The sequence below is a fragment of the Phaseolus vulgaris genome, chromosome 7, assembly GCF_000499845.2.
Source record: "Phaseolus vulgaris cultivar G19833 chromosome 7, P. vulgaris v2.0, whole genome shotgun sequence".
Taxonomy (NCBI): Eukaryota; Viridiplantae; Streptophyta; class Magnoliopsida; order Fabales; family Fabaceae; genus Phaseolus; species Phaseolus vulgaris.
The window spans coordinates 20,506,108-20,523,852 of NC_023753.2; the positions used below are offsets into that span (position 1 = coordinate 20,506,108).

At 43.8% G+C, this 17,745-nt stretch overlaps 1 protein-coding gene across 6 annotated transcripts; it reads right to left on the reverse strand.

Annotated features, from left to right (window-relative positions):
* Positions 1–10,750: 10,750 nt before the first annotated feature.
* On the reverse strand, positions 10,751–17,120 carry LOC137828581 (uncharacterized). Of its 6 annotated transcripts, none has more exons than XM_068635213.1 (6): positions 14,577–16,853; positions 12,432–12,657; positions 12,070–12,252; positions 11,344–11,402; positions 11,185–11,247; positions 10,751–11,070 (listed from the first exon to the last, which is right to left on the reverse strand). In XM_068635213.1, the coding sequence occupies exons 1-2, from the start codon at positions 16,721–16,723 to the stop codon at positions 12,642–12,644; spliced, it is 2,163 nt and encodes a 720-aa protein (XP_068491314.1). In that variant the 5' UTR covers positions 16,724–16,853; the 3' UTR covers positions 10,751–11,070; positions 11,185–11,247; positions 11,344–11,402; positions 12,070–12,252; positions 12,432–12,641. The 6 variants fall into 6 exon arrangements, with proteins under 6 accessions (XP_068491314.1, XP_068491313.1, XP_068491312.1 ...); XM_068635212.1 differs by having other exon boundaries at positions 10,751–11,066; positions 12,070–12,258; XM_068635211.1 differs by having other exon boundaries at positions 12,070–12,258.
* Positions 17,121–17,745: the final 625 nt, after the last annotated feature.

Below are 17,745 nucleotides of genomic sequence, written 5' to 3' on the forward strand. Positions count from 1 at the left end.
TGGACATTACGTTCACCAAGCAAGATCTTCGGGACGTTGTGCCTCATGACAACGATCCCATAGTCATCTCGTTGATCACGGCAGGAAGAAAGGTCCACAGGGTTCTGGTGGACCAAGGAAGCTCGGCAGACGTGATGTTCTGGCCGACTTTCACGCAGTTGGAGCTACCCCTTGACCAGCTGAGGCCCTATGGAGGGTGTTTGTATGGTTTCGCTGGCGACCAGGTAGAGGTCAGGGGGTACATTGAGTTGAGGACTACGTTTACAGATGAGGCGGGTTCGAGAACAGAAAAAATCAAATACCTTGTCGTGAACGCTCCTTCAGCATACAACATTCTGCTGGGAAGACCCACGCTCAACAGAATAGGCGTTATACCGTCGACCCGGCACATGAAGGTGAAGTTGCCGTCTATGGAGGGGGTGGTGATCACCATCAAATCCGACCAGAAAGAAGCGAAGAAGTGCTATGAGAATAGCCTGAAAAACAAAAGGTCTGTGAGTTACGTGACAACCACCCAGCCTCCTGGTGTGAACCCACATCGACGGTAATGGAAGAGACCGCCGGAAGAGACGCGGAGATGGTGGATGCTGAGCTGGGGGAGGGGAACGCCGGTCTGGAGGAAGAAGAGGCGAGGAATCGCCCTGAGGAAGCGAGGGAGCTGGGGATCACCAGGGCGGTGATCGCCAGAGAGACCAGGCCAAAACCTGTCGAGCAGTGGCTCGAAAGAGAGATCGGAGGAAAGATCTTCAAGCTGGGAAGATCTCTGGAGGTCGAGCTCCAGGACCAGATCGCCAAGGTGATAGAGCGGCATCTGGATGCGTTTGCATGGTCCGCTTCGGACATGCCCGGGATCGATCCCGACTTCTTGTGCCATCATTTGGCGATGGACAACTTGGTGAGACCAGTGCGGCAGAGGAGAAGGAAGTTCAACGAGGAGAGGAGGCAGGCGATTAGAGACGAAACGCAGAAACTCCTTGCTACAGGCCATATCAGGGAGGTGCAGTACCCTGATTGGCTGGCCAATGTCGTACTGGTGAAGAAGAGCAACGGGAAATGGCGCATGTGCGTCGATTTCACCGATCTGAATAAGGCTTGCCCAAAGGACTCATATCCTTTACCAAGCATAGACGCCCTGGTGGATAGTGCTGCAGGGTGCAAGTTGTTGAGTTTCTTGGATGCCTTCTCGAGGTATAACCAGATCAAGATGCATCCCATGGATGAAGAGAAGACTGCCTTCATGACCGAGAGATCGTGCTACTGCTACAAGGTGATGCCGTTTGGGCTGAAGAACGCGGGGGCCACGTACCAGAGGTTGATGGATCGGGTACTTGCACCAATGCTGGGAAGGAATGTGCAAGCGTACGTGGATGACATGGTCGTGACCTCGCCAGAGAAAAGCAAGCACGTCGCGGACTTGGAGGAGTTGTTCACTACGATCGCCAAGTTTAGGTTAAAGCTGAATCCCGAGAAGTGCATCTTTGGCGTGGAGGCTGGGAAATTCTTGGGTTTCCTCTTAACTGAGAGAGGAATAGAAGCCAACCCTGACAAGTGTGCCGCCATCTTGGCGATGAGGAGCCCGGCCACTGTGAAGGAAGTACAACAGCTTACAGGTCGGATGGCCGCCCTGTCTCGCTTCGTGTCAGCTAGCGGAGAGAAGGGCCATCCCTATTTCCAGTGTTTAAGGCGCAATAACAAGCTTGCCTGGACGAAGGAGTGTGAGGAAGCCTTCGTCAAGCTTAAGGAATATCTGGCGAGCCCGTCGGTTTTGTGCAAACCGCTGGTGGGAACCCCTCTCAGGTTGTATTTTGCTATAACTGAGAGGGCGGTGAGTGTGATGCTCGCCCAGGACCAAGATCAGGCTCAGAAGCCTATTTATTTTGTTTGTAAGGTGCTGCAGGGCCCCAAAACGAGGTATCAGGCCCTGGAAAAGGCTGCTCTGGCTGTGGTATTTTCGGCGAGGAGGTTACGCCACTATTTCCATAGCTTCACGATACTGGTGATGACCGACCTGCCCATCCAGAAGGTCTTGAAGAAGCCCGATGTTGCGGGAAGGATGGTGAAATGGGCAGTAGAGCTATCGGAGTTTGATATTAAGTATGAGCCCCGAGGTCCGATCAAGGGGCAGATCTTCGCAGATTTCGTGGTCGAGCTCTCGTCTGAAGCGACACGGGTTGAAGGGGATGACTTTCGTTGGGTGCTTTCAGTGGATGGATCGTCGAACCAGCAGGGTAGCGGTGCTGGAGTCATCTTGGAGGGACCCAATGGCGTGCTGATCGAACAATCTTTAAGGTTTGCCTTCAAGGCCAGCAACAATCAAGCAGAATATGAGGCGCTGATCACCGGGATCTTGCTGGCTAAAGAGATGGGAGCCAGGGTGTTGATGGCAAAGAGTGACTCGCTGCTAGTCACGGGGCAAGTAGGAACAATGGCCAAGTTGTGAAGCCAGGAGGAAGCTGATATCGCCAAGAGTCTTTGGCGACTAGGAAAGGTTCAAGCAATGGCGAGAAAGTCAAGACCCGTTTTGATAAGGCAGATCAGGTGAGTGGTGTCTTAAGCCATTAGTTGAGTTGAAGTTCGTTATTTGAAGAGCGATTTTACGCTAAGGTTCATTACCTTGAAATTACAAGTTGTTAGAGTGTTATTGTTCGAAAGTCGGCGGTTCGAAGCAGTTAAGTATACATTTGCGCTTACGAAATTACTAGGTTAATTTCTTTGAAGTAAATTATACAAGGAGAGTTAAAACAGACAAAGAAGTTATAAGAAGAAGTACAAAGACTTTATCATAAGGTCTAATCAGTTCAAGGTGCATATACAGAGAAAGGGAAAGTCTATTACAATTATGTGTAAGGAGAAAGCATAAAAATCGTGGATAGAGGGAAGCAATCAATCTTCTGAAGGAACAACCTTCCCGTCCACCACCTCATTGTTGAGAGACACCATGGTAAGATCTAAGTCGGGGTACAGGCAGGCGAACTGTTCCCGGGCGGCCTCGAATCCAGCAGCAAGAATCTGGGCAGAGCTCAGCTCAAGTTCTTCGATCTGTTTATTTAGCCCCTCGTTCAGCTGCTTCAGCTCTTCAGCTTGTTTCTTAAGTTCTTCAATGGTTTCCCGAGCTTGAAGAAGGTCTTCAGCAACCTTCTTGGATTCTGCCTGCACCTGGGCCAGTTCTGCGGCGATCTTCCCGTTTTCTTCGTTGGCTTCAGCGAGCTTGGCCATGGTGTCGTCTCTCTCCTTTTCCACCTTCCCCAAGAAGACCTCCCGATCGGCTGACCTTTGTTCGAGCTTCTTTACCTTGGCGGCGTCTGCTTTAATCAACGCCTCCAGGTCAGCCACTTTGACGCGATAAGGTACCAGCTTGCTCAAGAGCTGCACCTTATGGCGTAGATCGGTGGCCTCCTTGCGTGCCACCCGGAGCTCGGTGCTCATGGCATCTTCAACTCGGGAGTGTTCGATTTCGGCGAGTGTTAGGTTGCAAGATAACCTCTCCGCCTCGATCCTTATGCTGCGATTCTCCGCTCGGAGTGTGAAGATGTCATCTTGGAGCTTCTTGGTGGAGCTCTCCACAGCTTTGGATATGATGGAGGGGAAATCCTCCGCCATCATCTTCAGTTTTGCTGAAAAGGGCTCCCACACCCTTTTGACCTCAAGAGAGAGGTTTGCTTGTGGAGGCACCGGGTGGGCTTGCTGTTGGTTCTCGCCGCCACCTTCTTGAGCTGGTTGTGGAATGAGCGCTTCTTGGCGTCGTGGCGACGTCGGGGATTCAGTGATGATGATAGGTGAATTGTGAGCACCTTCATCCCCGACTGGTGCAGCATTTGCAGTTGAGGCATTTGAAGGAGGACCCCCTCCAGCTGATACATAAGGCGTGGAGGCGCTCGGGGGGTTCTCCATGAAGTTAGGCTCGGTGGCCTCAACCACAGGAAGTGCGGACGCTAGTGGAATCGCTTGGACTGGCGAGGTGGGAGCTGGTGGAGGAAGCAATGTTGGAGGCGGAGCGGGGGTGGAAGGTGGTGTTGATGTCGGAGGAGGAGGTGGAGCAGATGGTGAAGAAGGCGCCACCCTCTTCCTCTTGGTGACAAGGCCATCTTCAGTCGCCTCATCATCTTCTTCTTCTTCCTCGTGAACCACTTGAGGGGTTTTCCTCTTTGGTTTCCTGAGGATAAGCTTTTTGCGCTGATTGGCGGGCTGGGCCTCGGAGGAAGTTGGGCCTTTGGGTGGCGATCTGCCCTGTGCAGCGGCGATCCCCACCACTGAGTTGGGCACGGTCTGGGAACCCGACGCCAACCCGTGGGCTTGGGCGAGCGCCCTCAGTTCAGCAAGTTTCCCCTGGCCCAACATACGATCTGCATGATGCCAAGATACATGGGTCAGCTCAGAAAGAAAGATAAACGCATAAGTCAGTATGCAACAAAAGCAGATAAGAGATGCAGAAAATAAAACCAAAGTCTTGTGCACAACACACAAGACGCCCAGAAACAGTTAGCAGAGGTAATGTCAAGGTAATGACTTAGACGTTGAGGTGAGTTCTAACCTATGCGAACTTCGAGTTGATCTTCGAAGAACTCGAAGGAGATGAGCGTAGTGGTGAGGAAGGTAATATTGGCGTCTGCCACGCTCTTCCAGAAGAAACACAGATCCTTGTTTAGAGCACCCATGCTGTCGGGACTCCTTGGCCTCCTGAAGCTGCCTTTGGACTCTTTAGTCCCCTTGTTTACCCAATACAAGGGGAAGCCGTCGAGCAGTGAGGCGTCCTTGTCGTTTGGGCGCACCTGGACAAACTTGCCCTTCCAGTCTTTGTAAGATTGCTGGAAGATAGAGAGGATTGACCTCCCAGCAATCCCGTTAAGACTCACCCACAGGCGATCTCCTGGGTGCTTGGCTTCAAAAAGAAAGAGAAAGACGTCCACTGACGCTGGCAGCCCCAGATGGTCGCACATGATCTGGAACGCCCGCACGAACGCCCAGCTGTTGGGATGGAGCTGGGCGGCGGCGATGTCGAGCTCGGTAAGAAGCTCCCTTTCAAAACGAGTGAAGGGAAACCTAAGTTTCACCTTCTTGAACAGAGTGGCGTAGACGAAGCAGAACAACCCGCCGTTGTTCCCTTTGTCATCGGCGCACACTAGCATGTCGGGGGAGCAAGGTAGCACCACCATCTTGTCGTCATGCTCCTTGTGGAACGACAGGTGAGGCTCGTCCCCTTTCTTCAATCGAAGAACTACCTCAACAGAGTTTACTGAGGAGGTTTCCTTCAGCAAGGTCGGGGTGGCCCATGGGTATAATTTTTTGAAGTCTGGGGAAGGAATGGAGGCTCCTCCGGCGACAGGTGGAGTAGCCTGAGCCAGGTTAGGATGGGAAGGTGCAGGCCTCTCAGCCTGTGAAGAAGAAGCACCAGGTGCTCGCGGTGGGTTGTGTGCTTGAGATGAAGGGTTTCGTGACGAGGGAGGAGGATTTGGGGTGATCTTTGAGCGAGCCATCACGGAAGCTGCAAAGGAAAAAGAGAAGAAAAGGTGATCAGGGTTCGCAGAGGCTGACTCGATCGTGAAGGAAGGGTGAAAAACGAACGAACGAAGGTTCGTTGTAACGAAGACGAAGCCCTAAGTTACGAGAAAGGAGAAATAGAAGAAACAGCCCACAGCGTATGCATCAGACAGTTAAAGGATGATGCGAATCGGTTAAAATGTAGGAAAAATCAGCAGAAGAAGTAAAGGGAGTACCTTTTTATGATCGGAAGAACGATGAAGGAAGTTGATGATTCAGGGGGTTGAAGAACGTCGTGAGCTTTTGCAGAAGAAACTTGAAGCGCTTGAGAATACGAAGAAGTGATGGAACAGTGAAGTGAAATGGGTTTAAGGGTTTTTTGAATGGGTTTGGGAAGCGCAAACGGCAATTAGAAGTAACCGTTGATGAAGCCACGTGTCGAGCGATGGGAGGAGTGTTTGGTGGAGCGTCAGGAAAGCAGAAAGTACAACCGTTTGGAATTCTGCGCCAACGCCACGTAGATCGGTGTTGACGTGGCTCCTTTAGTCTTTTCGCTGGACAAGTCTTCGCTTAAGACTGGGGGGCTTGTGTACCGCCCTGGTAGTCGGAAATGATGACGTGGCATCAAGATACTGTATAGGCGTGTTGATGGGACGCCTGGTTGGCAGAGGGGAAGGAAGTCGGGGGGCTCGTGTAGTCGCCAGTTACTAAGTTGGCGTGCTCCGATCTCCAGCACACCAGAACCGGCGGTCACCAAGTTTAAGATGAAGTCGCCAAATGTAAACCCAGGCGACCAAGTGATCAGAGATCGCCGAAGATGGAGATGGTGCAGATCATGAAGGCGCCCGGCGAGACCACAGGGAAGGTGTGTATGAAGGCACCCTAGCTCGCCAATCCAGTAGAGATCGCACTCCAGGACAACTATGCACTGAGTAGTATCATGCATGAGTAACTTAGCCAAAGGAGAGTCAGAAGTAGCGCCCAAGTCAAGGAGGCTCCAGATGATGGCACGTGTACAGCTGGATGCGAGCCACGTGTCCAGATGTGTAACTGCCAGGAGAGAGAAAGTGTCCAGGTATATAAGGGTTTCCCAACGAACTTCTGAGGTACGCACGTTCAGATTGTCTTCTTTACGCTTGCGAGTTCTTGAGTATACTGAGAGAGAACTGGTTCACGGTTCCTTGAGAGTTCTTGAGTGTTACTCTTAGTATTTGGTGGTTCAGTCACTGACTTGAGCGTTGGAGTGCGATCGGCCGCAGCGGCGCCGTTCTGTTCTTTTGCAGGTTCTTGAGGTGGATCGCGGTGAAGGACGGAGGTTGACGCGGCGCACACGTCGATCCAAGTTGGACGAGGCAAAGTTCCAGCGTTTTGGTCAACAGGCAGGATCAGTATCCTACCTAATTAGATTGTAATTTGGGAGAAACTCTCTATATATTTTCTATACATGGAGTGATGTAATATACACATAAGAGATTAAGAAACATCTCTTCTTCTTACCATTTTTTATCATTTTCTTATATGGTATCAGAGCACCGATCTTGGTGCCCTGACAGCCTCTCCATTTTTATCCCCTAAATAAAAAATCATGTTTGGCAAAGAAGGCACCAGTAACGAGTCCGATAGAAACCTCGTACAACGCTTCAGTGTCGATTAAATTCAGCAATTGGCAAGGGCTATTTACTCGCTCAACAATAACGGTAAAAGTGACATGTATGTTAGCTCTGCAGGTCTGCTTGCCCATAACTCCTCTTCAAATTCTGCTTTTACGAAACCATGGATTTTGGATAGCGGAGCAACCCATCACATTGCATCTGATTCACAATTTTTCACACACACTTCATCATCAATTATTTCAAATGTTAATCTGCCCACAAGCTCAACTGCGCCCATCTCATCTACCGGCACAATTAAATTCAATGACAAAATCACTCTCAAATATGTTCTTTGTATTCCTTCTTTTAATTTAAATCTCATGTCCATTAGTAAGATAACCAGCTCACTAAATTGTTGTGTCGTTTTTACTCCACATGGTTGCGTTTTACAGGACTTGGCTACGGGAGGATGATTGGCTCGGTAAACAACACGCAGGCTTATACTACATGTCCCTTCTTTCAAACCAAGCCCACGCATCTCAAATATCGACCGATCCTGATTTATGGCACAAGCGCCTTGGACATCCTTCTCCGGCGTGTCTACAACTTGTATCTTCCTTACTACCTATCCCTATCAGTAAAAATCTCATTCTCATTCATAATCATTGTAGTATTTGTCCCAAAGCTAAAAAGACCAGGCTACCCTTTCCTTTAAGCACAATAAAATCTCATTCTCCATTTAATCTATTGCATTGTGACATTTGGGGTCCTCATAAAACCCCAACTCATTTTGGAAAACGTTTTTTTCTCACTATAGTCGATGACTATACTAGATGTACTTGGCTATTTCTTATGAATCACAAATCTGAAACTCAAGTCATTCATTACATTTGCACAAAATCAATTTCAGGCATCTATTAAAACCATCCGCGTTGACAACGGACTGGAATTTATTTCAATGTATGATTTTTTTCTCAAAAAAGTATTGAATGTCAACGCACTTGCGTTTACACTCCTCAACAAAATGGAGTAGTTGAACGCAAACATAGACATGTTTTCCTCCTATTTCAATCCAATTTACCATTAGAATTTTGGGGAGAATGCGTTTTAACTGTCACATATATCATTAATCGCAACCTTTACTAAAAAAATAAATCACTTTTTGAGCTACTATATAATCAACCACCTTCACTTTCTCACCTTTGGTTGCCTCTGTTACGCAACTGTTGTTTCACCTAAGCAAAAATTTGATCTGCGCGCCCGATAATGCATCTTCATTGGTTATCCTCACAGTCAAAAAGCATACAAATTATTTGATATAGATGCAGGCACTTTTTTTACGAGTCGGGATGTCATCTTCTATGAAAGTGTTTTCCCATTTTGCCAACAGTCACAAACACAATCCTCACCTCCATTACAAGGTATTTTGCTCACTATTGACATTGACTTACCCACTCCTATCCAACATATCAACCTTCTTCTTTTATTCATCTCAATGCACCTGAACCTCCATCAAACCAACCTTCTTCTCCTACTCGTCACAATACACCTGAACCTCCATCAAACCAACTCTCTTCTCCTACTCGTCACAATGCACCTGAACCTCCATCAAACCAACCTTCTTCTCCTACTCATCATAATACACCTGAACCTCCAGTAGACCAACCTTCTTCTCCCATGTCAAGAAGTTTAGCACCCATTACCAAACCTTCTCCAATCGACCTTCTTGTTCGACGATCCAGTCGCACATCAACCCAACCTTCCTGGCTTCAAGACTACGTAACGGGATCCCAAGCCAATCATTCGACCACTGCCCAAGACCGACGAATGGAACCAGGTATCCTATGCATCATTTTCTTTCTAATTCACGATTTTCTTCTACACATAGTGCATATCTTGCTAACATCACAGCCACCAGATAACCTCACACTTATGCTCAAACTATCCTTGATCCAAATTGGCAAAAAGCAATGGACGAAGAGCTTTCCGCCTTGCAGCTAAATCAAACGTGGACCTTGACACAGTTACCCGCTGGGCAGAAACCCATCGGATGCAAATGGGTCTATAAAATAAAGTACAACTCAGATGGTAGCGTCGACAGATATAAGGCGCGCAAAGGGGATTCAGATTGAAGGTGTCGACTATTCTGAAACTTTTTCACCAACAGCAAAATTAACAACTTTGAGGTGTCTCCTCACCATTGCAGCAACCAGAAATTGGTTTATTCACCAACTAGATGTGCAAAATGTCTTCTTACATGGCACATTGCATGAAATTATTTACATGGACTTGCCACCCGGGCATCATCGATAGGGGAGAACATTGTATGTCGACTCAACAAATCCCTTTATGGTCTCAAACAAGCATCTCGAACATGGTTTTCAACATTTTCTCATGTGATTAAATCTGTAGGATTTCAACAGTCCAAGATAGATTACTCTCTATTCAAAAGACAGAATAACTCATCATTTATTGTTCTTTTGATTTATGTGGATAATATTCTTTTGACAGGAAATGATTTGACAGAAATTCAGCGTGTTAAAGATTGCTTATTACAACAATTTCGCATTAAAGATCTTGGAGACCTAAAATATTTTCTAGGGATTGAATTTTCCCGTTCCAAAGCTGGTATTTACATGTCCCAATGAAAATATGCGCTTGATATTTTGCAGGATACGAGACTCACAGGTGCTCGTCCAGACAAATTTCAATGGAACAATACCTAAAACTCACACTAGACGATGGAGAGTTATTAAAGGATCCAGTCAAATACAGGTGACTCGTGGACGACTGATATACCTCATGGTTACTCGGCCTAACATAACATTTTCGGTTCGGACCCTAAGTCAATATATACAGGATCCACGGAAACCTCATTGGGATGCCGCAATTTGAGTCCTAAAGTACATCAAAGGATCACCAAGACAAGGATTGCTATTGCCATCCGAAAACAATCTGACATTGACAGCTTATTACGACTAAGACTGGAGAGGTTGTCAGACAACTAGGAGATTAGTATCTGGATATTGCATTTTTCTTGGTTACTCTATTATCTCATGGAAGTCAAAAAAACCGACAAACGTGTCAAGATCATTAGCGGAAGCAGAATATCGCGCAATGGCCAATACTTGTTTGGAGATAGTTTGGTTGCGATATCGATTTAAAGGTGTCATGTAACTTGTCAGCTCAACTGTGACAATCAAGCGGCATTACATGCAAACCCAGTATTTCATGAACGCACAAAACACATTGAGATAGACTGTCACATTGTGCAAGAAAAATTACAAGTTGGGATAATCAGTCCTTCATATGTATCGACACAGTATCAGCTCGCAGATATTTTTACGAAGGCATTGGGCAAGTAACAATTTTTGACGCTACAAGTTGGGGGTTCTTGATCTTCACCTACCAACTTGAGGGGAGTATTAAGGAAATAATAATTATCAAATTATATGCAATATTTGACGATATTGTACTCAATTATATGCAATTAATTTAATAATTATAGAATCTCATGATTAGTATCCTTATCTAATTAGATTGTAATTTGGGGAGAAAAACTCCCTATATATTTCCTATACATGAAGTGATGTAATATATACATAAGAAAATAAGAAACATCTCTTCTTCTTGTCATTTTTTATCATTTTATCGTTAAAGTGATTACCAGTAACATGATAAGAAAAAACCTCTTCTTCTTTTTTCATTGTTGACTATGAGTATTGATTAAAAACAATAACAATGGAATGTTTAGGTGTCAATGCTACACAACATAACACTGAAATTATATATACAATACACACATGTTTCTCAACATAACACTGAAATTATATATACAATACACACATGTTTCTCCATTTCTGAAATATTTTCTTTAACAAGGTATTTCTTACAAGTTTGACTAACCCCTCAGGCACTGCCCGCGACCAGGGGTGGCCTCCCCAACAATTAGCTTGTGCAAGATTTGAACTTTGATTCTCTTCATAAAAGAATGGCCTACCTAGCACCATACCCAAATTTGAAACAGGGAGGATCGTGTCAATAGGAGGAAGAAAGAGAGGCATTGAAAAGGAAGATTAATCATGAGAGAACATGAAAGTATGAAGACTATTACAGAAAGATGTTCCTGTGTTCCCGTGCCAATCATCACATTCTGCTCTCTTATACAAGAACCAGACTGGAATGAAAAATGAAATTGTACCACACAAGCAACAGAAATTAAGAACTCGCCAAAATTAAAGATTTTTTTATAAAATTATAAAAGCACAAATACCTTTGAGTTGGTAGGCAGTCAGAAGAATTGCTTTCCTTTGCCGACATGAGCTACTACCTCTACACCAAATTAATTACAAGGTTAAATCAATTATCAAATCAACAATACAGTATTCTACTCTACTAAACTCTAGTAATGAGTTCAGTCAGCTTACGTAATTTTTTCATCTAGATACTTCTAGAATATTTGCCAGTGATTTAAGGAGGCGCAGTAAACTATAGCCTTGAAGTCAGAGGAGAAATTCTAGCATGCACTTGTCTATATTTTATACACTACATACACGTACCAGTGCAGATAAATGTAGGAAATAAGCTCTTAAACATTGAAGATAAATTGCCGTGGTACAAACAGAAGTTGTTAACCGAATTCTTAATTTTATGGATTTAAACAGCATGCACTAGATATTTCTGAAAGTCTTGTATGCATAGATGGACAGGTCAGCACAGACATTTCCGTACACAATATGGTAAAGAATTTATTTAATAAATGACAAATAGATTGAGGAATTTATGCATTAAATTGATAGTATGTGTCATATGTCAGAATAATCTTTACATCAATTTCTCAAGTTTGCAAAAGTATGACATTAAAAGAGAACTCATGTACGTATGATATGACTACGACAAGAAGAGTAAAAGAAAGTGATATGAGATGTCATCACCACCAAGTCTAGAACTACCAGCCTATTGTTCATGATTAAAAATTAGAATAATCCCCTGAACGTACATCTAAATATTGCTTTTATTATGCAGCTTATTGCAATATTATCCCTTGAGCCATATTATGCACCTCCTTATGCCGACAGGCCTCCTAGCTTTCACTTTGATTTTCTTTCCCTATACTCCTTGTTTTAACTTTCTCCAAGACTTTTTAGCAATCATGGTAAGCCAAACGGTTCATTCCGCAAACCTACAACTTTCAACGTTAAGATAAACAGTTAACACCAGGCTGCCTTTAGAAAAGCTTATATTATCACAAAAGATGGTTTTCAAAATCAAGGATTGTGGGGCATTAGCTTAAGCCAAAACAACAATAAACACACACACAGAAATAGAGAGTGGATTGATGTAAAGGAAGGCCACTCATACCTCACTTTTCTTTGACCATGACAACCAAAGCAGTGACATGGACAGCCACTTCCCCCATGGTGGGCCTCACCATTTTGTCAGAAACAAACACTCCAGTAGATTTGCCGGATTATCTATAAGTGCTTCTGCGGCAACAAAGATTCCTTCTCATGTTCTTCCGAGGTTGACCCACGTCGCGACCAAGTCCGGTTTGCCACCCACCCTACTGCTTCAAGCAATGCCACCTCTGAAGCAAAAAAAAAGTAACATTTAAATTTTGGGGGCCTGCTACTTTTTGTGTCATTTTGTAGTTATCTTCAACATGAAAACTTTATCTAACCAGAACATATAGTGGCATATGTAAACCATATATTTATGAGACCTATTTCCCTAATGACGTAAATATTATGAACGTCAACAGTTTTCTTGACAGATGTGGTCTTCGGAGCACTTTTTATAAAAGAATTTCTTAATTAACCAGTGTTCTTTTCTTTTTTTATCTTTCAAATAGAGAATAGATAGATGTAGTTATGATTGAACATTACTATGATTATTCCTATAGATATGGAGTATCTTTAGTCTTTTAGATTTATCTGTAGCTATGTTTTTCTTTTCAGGAGTTCAAAAGAAATTAGAAGGGGATGGTTGGTATTGTGAGCTTGTTGGAAACAGAAGAATCCTATACTTGAATCAACTTTAGAAAGTGAGGCCAAAAACTGGCCTGGAATAGGTTTCCACTTCACAATTGCGAAACAATCCCGTGTATCAACAGTCTTCTAAGAAAGAGGGAGACCAAGTAATAACAAATACTGTTCAGAAATTCTTGCACTTGAAAGTTGGAAATTTCTTGAAAATGGATCTTAATATCTTCAAAGACAAGTGATTTACTGAATACTAAATGTTTATCTGATGATAAGAACGTGAGAATTGTCATAGAACAAAATATAAATAATTGCTTATATATGATGCCCTTCTTTGTGAAGCAAAACTTTTGAAGTATCTCCAATTAGCTAGTGCGTCAATGTTGAAGTAGTTCTGAACTTGAGAAACACGAATAAACTCTTTTTTGGTACAGAACCTATGTGTACTCAATCTCCTATATCGAGCAGTTTTCTGAAAACAGTTGGACCTTTTGGTCAACTGAACTCGGAAACTAAACTGAACAGTATCGCCTTTGGATGTGATAGAGGTCACAGGTGGTCAAACTGTAAGATATTTCATCTTGTTCTACTCAAACAATTGATCATGACAAGCAGAATCTACACAATGCATGGTGTTATGTCATATCAAGACATGAAGCATCAATTAGATGCATATACAAAAGTCATTGACTATTGTAGGATGCCTTTTCCACTTTTAAGTTTAAGTAAAAAGCTCCTTCCACAGAACTATGGTCTTTTAAGACAAAAAGAGGAAATTGCTCCAGCCACAATATTTCCTACTGTCGTTCTTTATGTTTTTTTTTATATTGACCATTAATTCAGTTTGCTTTAAATTTCTAAATATCTTGCTTCAGTGCTTGTTTGGTATCAACATCATATCAGTTTCAACAGCTAAACACGAGCCACAGAAATTTAACGATAATAATCAGTCCTAAAAGATGCTGAGACTGTGGGTCAATATTTAAATTGATACCATAGCCATTTACAAAGCTTGCAGCCTAGCACTTGGATCTACCCAAAGTGAAACAACAGAGCAAATTGTGGAATAGGACTAATACATGTCTTGGTGAATATTTCTGGCAATTAGTACTTCACTTTTCACGGACGAGGTAGAAACTAAGTTTGAATGTAATGAAGCTTAGTTTTTTACGTTATTATAAAGTATAAATTAATTTGAGAATGTGATTCAAAACAATTCCCATTACAAATGATTCAAGCAGACGCTTCTAGCCCACTTCCTGAGTTGTAGTTATGCTAATAAATGAGCAATTGTTCCTCCTTTAAAAGCCTAAGAAACCCAAGTAAAAGATGGAAAAAATACTGATGATTCATTGGAATCAAAGACGACATAACAGTCAGGTCTCTTCCAATATCCGTTTCTGTTTATCTCACAAGTCACGAAATATTTCACTTGGAATAAGGGAATAGTAGAACAGCTCTGGAAAAAAAATCTGGTAAATCCTAAAGTTGCAGAATTCTACAGAGTTGAAAAGAGGCACATTACATTAAGGGTGCATTGGCAAAGACGTCAGCCAGCATGCCATCATCACTACCTTCCATAGCAAGCAGTTCTGCCTCCTTCTCTTCCTCATTGGAAAAATCTTGTCTTTCAAGCTTGGCATGAGCTGCAATATATATCATTTTCTGAGCTCTTTCCAAGGAAATTCTCGAGTGCTTCTGAGCAGATATCTTCCTGATGAAAGAATAATTATTCTTAAATCCACATGAGGTTGCATGCAGAAAAATGAGCCTCACTGCAAGCTTCCGTAGGGATTTAAATTCGCTGAGGCAAGTTTCCCAAACAAGTCTACTGCTAAGTGGATTTGCTATCTTCATCTTCCCTGTAATGGGGTCTTGTTGTTTCATCTGCACAGCCTGTGCATAAAGAGGGTCAAGCCCTTCTGATCTCCACTTCATGAGCTCCATCAACACAACATGAGCTTCTTCTCGCGAAGCCAGCCTCGTCAATAACTTATCAACATCTTTCTCTTGTTCACGAGTTAAGTAGTTGAACGGAGGAAGGTACTTTCCACTTGCATCTTTAACCAAGTAAAGAGGATCAAGTATAAATGCAGCTGACCATGCAGGGTGATAATTCTTCCTGAATCGATTTTCAAGTATTTCCTCCACAGGTTCTACCACAACACTGTACTTAACACACCACTCCTTCACCTTGGTTCTAACCTCCTCCCAGAGAGGCAAACACCGACCAACCAACGGCCTCTCAGCCTCAATGTCCTGAACCACTCCTCTGATGAGCTTGACCAGCGAATAAACCGCCTCCAGTTCATTCCAGAACCCCTCACTCTGAAGAATCCCGGCAATCTCTCTGGCCAGTGGGTCCTCCATACACGCCACCTTAAACGCGTCCTCCATCACCACCATTTGGATAACGGCAGCACATCTCAGGAGGTCCTCCAGCATTGGAAACACAGATGTGAAGTCCTTCAACACGTTACATTTGGGAGAGGGAACCCGAACCAGCCCGGCACACTCCAGCTCCTGAATCCGGTACCTGAGAAAACTACCCCTAACCTGAGACTCAGTGTTGATAAAATTAGCAACCTTGAGAGAATTCTCAGTGACTACCCTGAAAAGTTGGAGGTTGTTGCTAAAATCCTTGATCAAACCCGTGAACCCTTGAACCTGACAAGCAACATTCACCATCCAATGGTTTTGAACTTCCAAGTTCCTCAACGCCTTGCCCTTAAACCTGTCTGCAACAATCCCAACACACCTCTGCACATCATTTTCACAAACGCCCTTCACCACCTCCCACAATATCTCCTCAGCATACTTAGACGACACCACCCCCCCACCAAGCACCACCTTGTGGAACACGCTAGTCCCATTGGGAAGGTTCACTATAAACTTCGCCACACAATCCTCGCCCTTCCAACCATCACACCCAACTTGAAAAAACAGTGCGTCTCTGATTCTAGCTTCGGACTCAGCCTTGGCCACCCCGAACCTATCCTCGAGCCTAGAACCATATATCTCGCGTCTCAACAGAGTCACCGGCAAACCCAGCTGGGTGAGAAAGGACTGAAACTTGGGGTGTTCAAGAGAAGAGAGAGGCACAGAGCCACAAGACTCATAGAACCAATCTGCTAATAACTCAACAGCGGAGTTAACCTGGTCCTGGGTTAACTCAGGAGGAGGAACATGCGACAAATTCCTAGGACTCTTGAGCTTCTTCACACTGTCTTCGAAAATAGCGAGAGCACACAAATCATCTTTCCCACCGGACAACACCAAATGCTGAACGGAATGGTCTTGATTCGGAGAGGTTGAGGAGGAGGTTCTCTTTCTGCCGTTGTTGGAGTGGGAGTGCACGGTGGAAATAGGAGACGGCGAAGGCAACGAGGAGTGGTTGAAATTGGGACACGTGCGACGCTTGAGATGCTCGGAAGCGGTTCGAGAAGGGTTGGAGGCGGAGAAGAGAGAGTCGCAGAGGGAGCACTTGAGCTTCACCGCGTTGCCGACGAGAGTGGGCTCGAGGTGGGCCCAGTACCAGGCGCCTTTGCCTTTGATCGCGCGCGTGCGCACTGTCAGAAGGCCCTCGTAGCGCTTCCTCACCGCCCTCACGGCAGCGTCGGGGTCGGGATCGGTGGAGGTGGAAGTCATTGTGGAAGCGATGGTGGAAGCCATCGGTATTTACTGGGCCCGCCACCGGTGTTGTATCGGGAGTTGCATGTTGCTGCAAGGTGTTTGAGGAATTGTTTGAATGAAAACGAACAGGAGATAGATTGGTTGGTTTTAGTATATATAGAGTTGGTGTTTGGAGTGTTGGGTGCATGGCATGAAATGGAATGTGGGATGGAGAGATGAGAAAGAAAAAGGGAGCATGGGTCCATGCTATACTACGTGTTCTCTTTGTGTTGGGTTTGGTGGAGCGTGTAAGGAACGAGTCACGAGTCAACCCATTTTTTGTATTTCTTTTACCAACAAACATACATGTCCCCATGCATGCCCTTCACTTCTCTTCTTTCTTTCTTTCTCCTCTGCAGTTACAGTTAGGTGAAACCAACACCCCACTCATCATCATAATTTACTTTCAATATCCAAATACACCCTATAAATATTCTTCTTTTTCACTTCTTTTATTTTTCTGCACAATTCAAAGTTTTAAGTTAATCTTTTTACAAAAATAACAAGATGCTGGGAGGGATTTTGGATAAGAAACACCTTCATAGGTTAATATTGCCCAAAATAGTACATTATTAATTTATTAAAATTATGTAATTACATTTATTTCAAAAATAATCATTTATAGAAATGTATGTACTGAAATCCTGATCCATTACAAAAATTTAAAATTCTCACAACTAGCAACCTTCGACACCTTTCATAAACAAATGTGTATGTAATATTAATGTACATGCAATATTTTGGGTAGAACTTACCTTACTGTAATATTATAAGTATAGTTGGTATTATTTTTTTCATTAAATTTTGAATTTTATTTTAGTGATTTTTATTTTAATAATTGTTATTTTATTGAATACATGGTATATTAAGATAAAACTAAATATTATTAAAAGACAATATTAATAACTTGAGAGTAATTTTTCTCCTATATTTTTCTGTGTCGTTTCTTTGTTTTAAAGCGGAAGGTCATTCTGGTAACGAGTTTGTGTAAAAAAAATGGTTAATGCACTGCTCAAATTAAT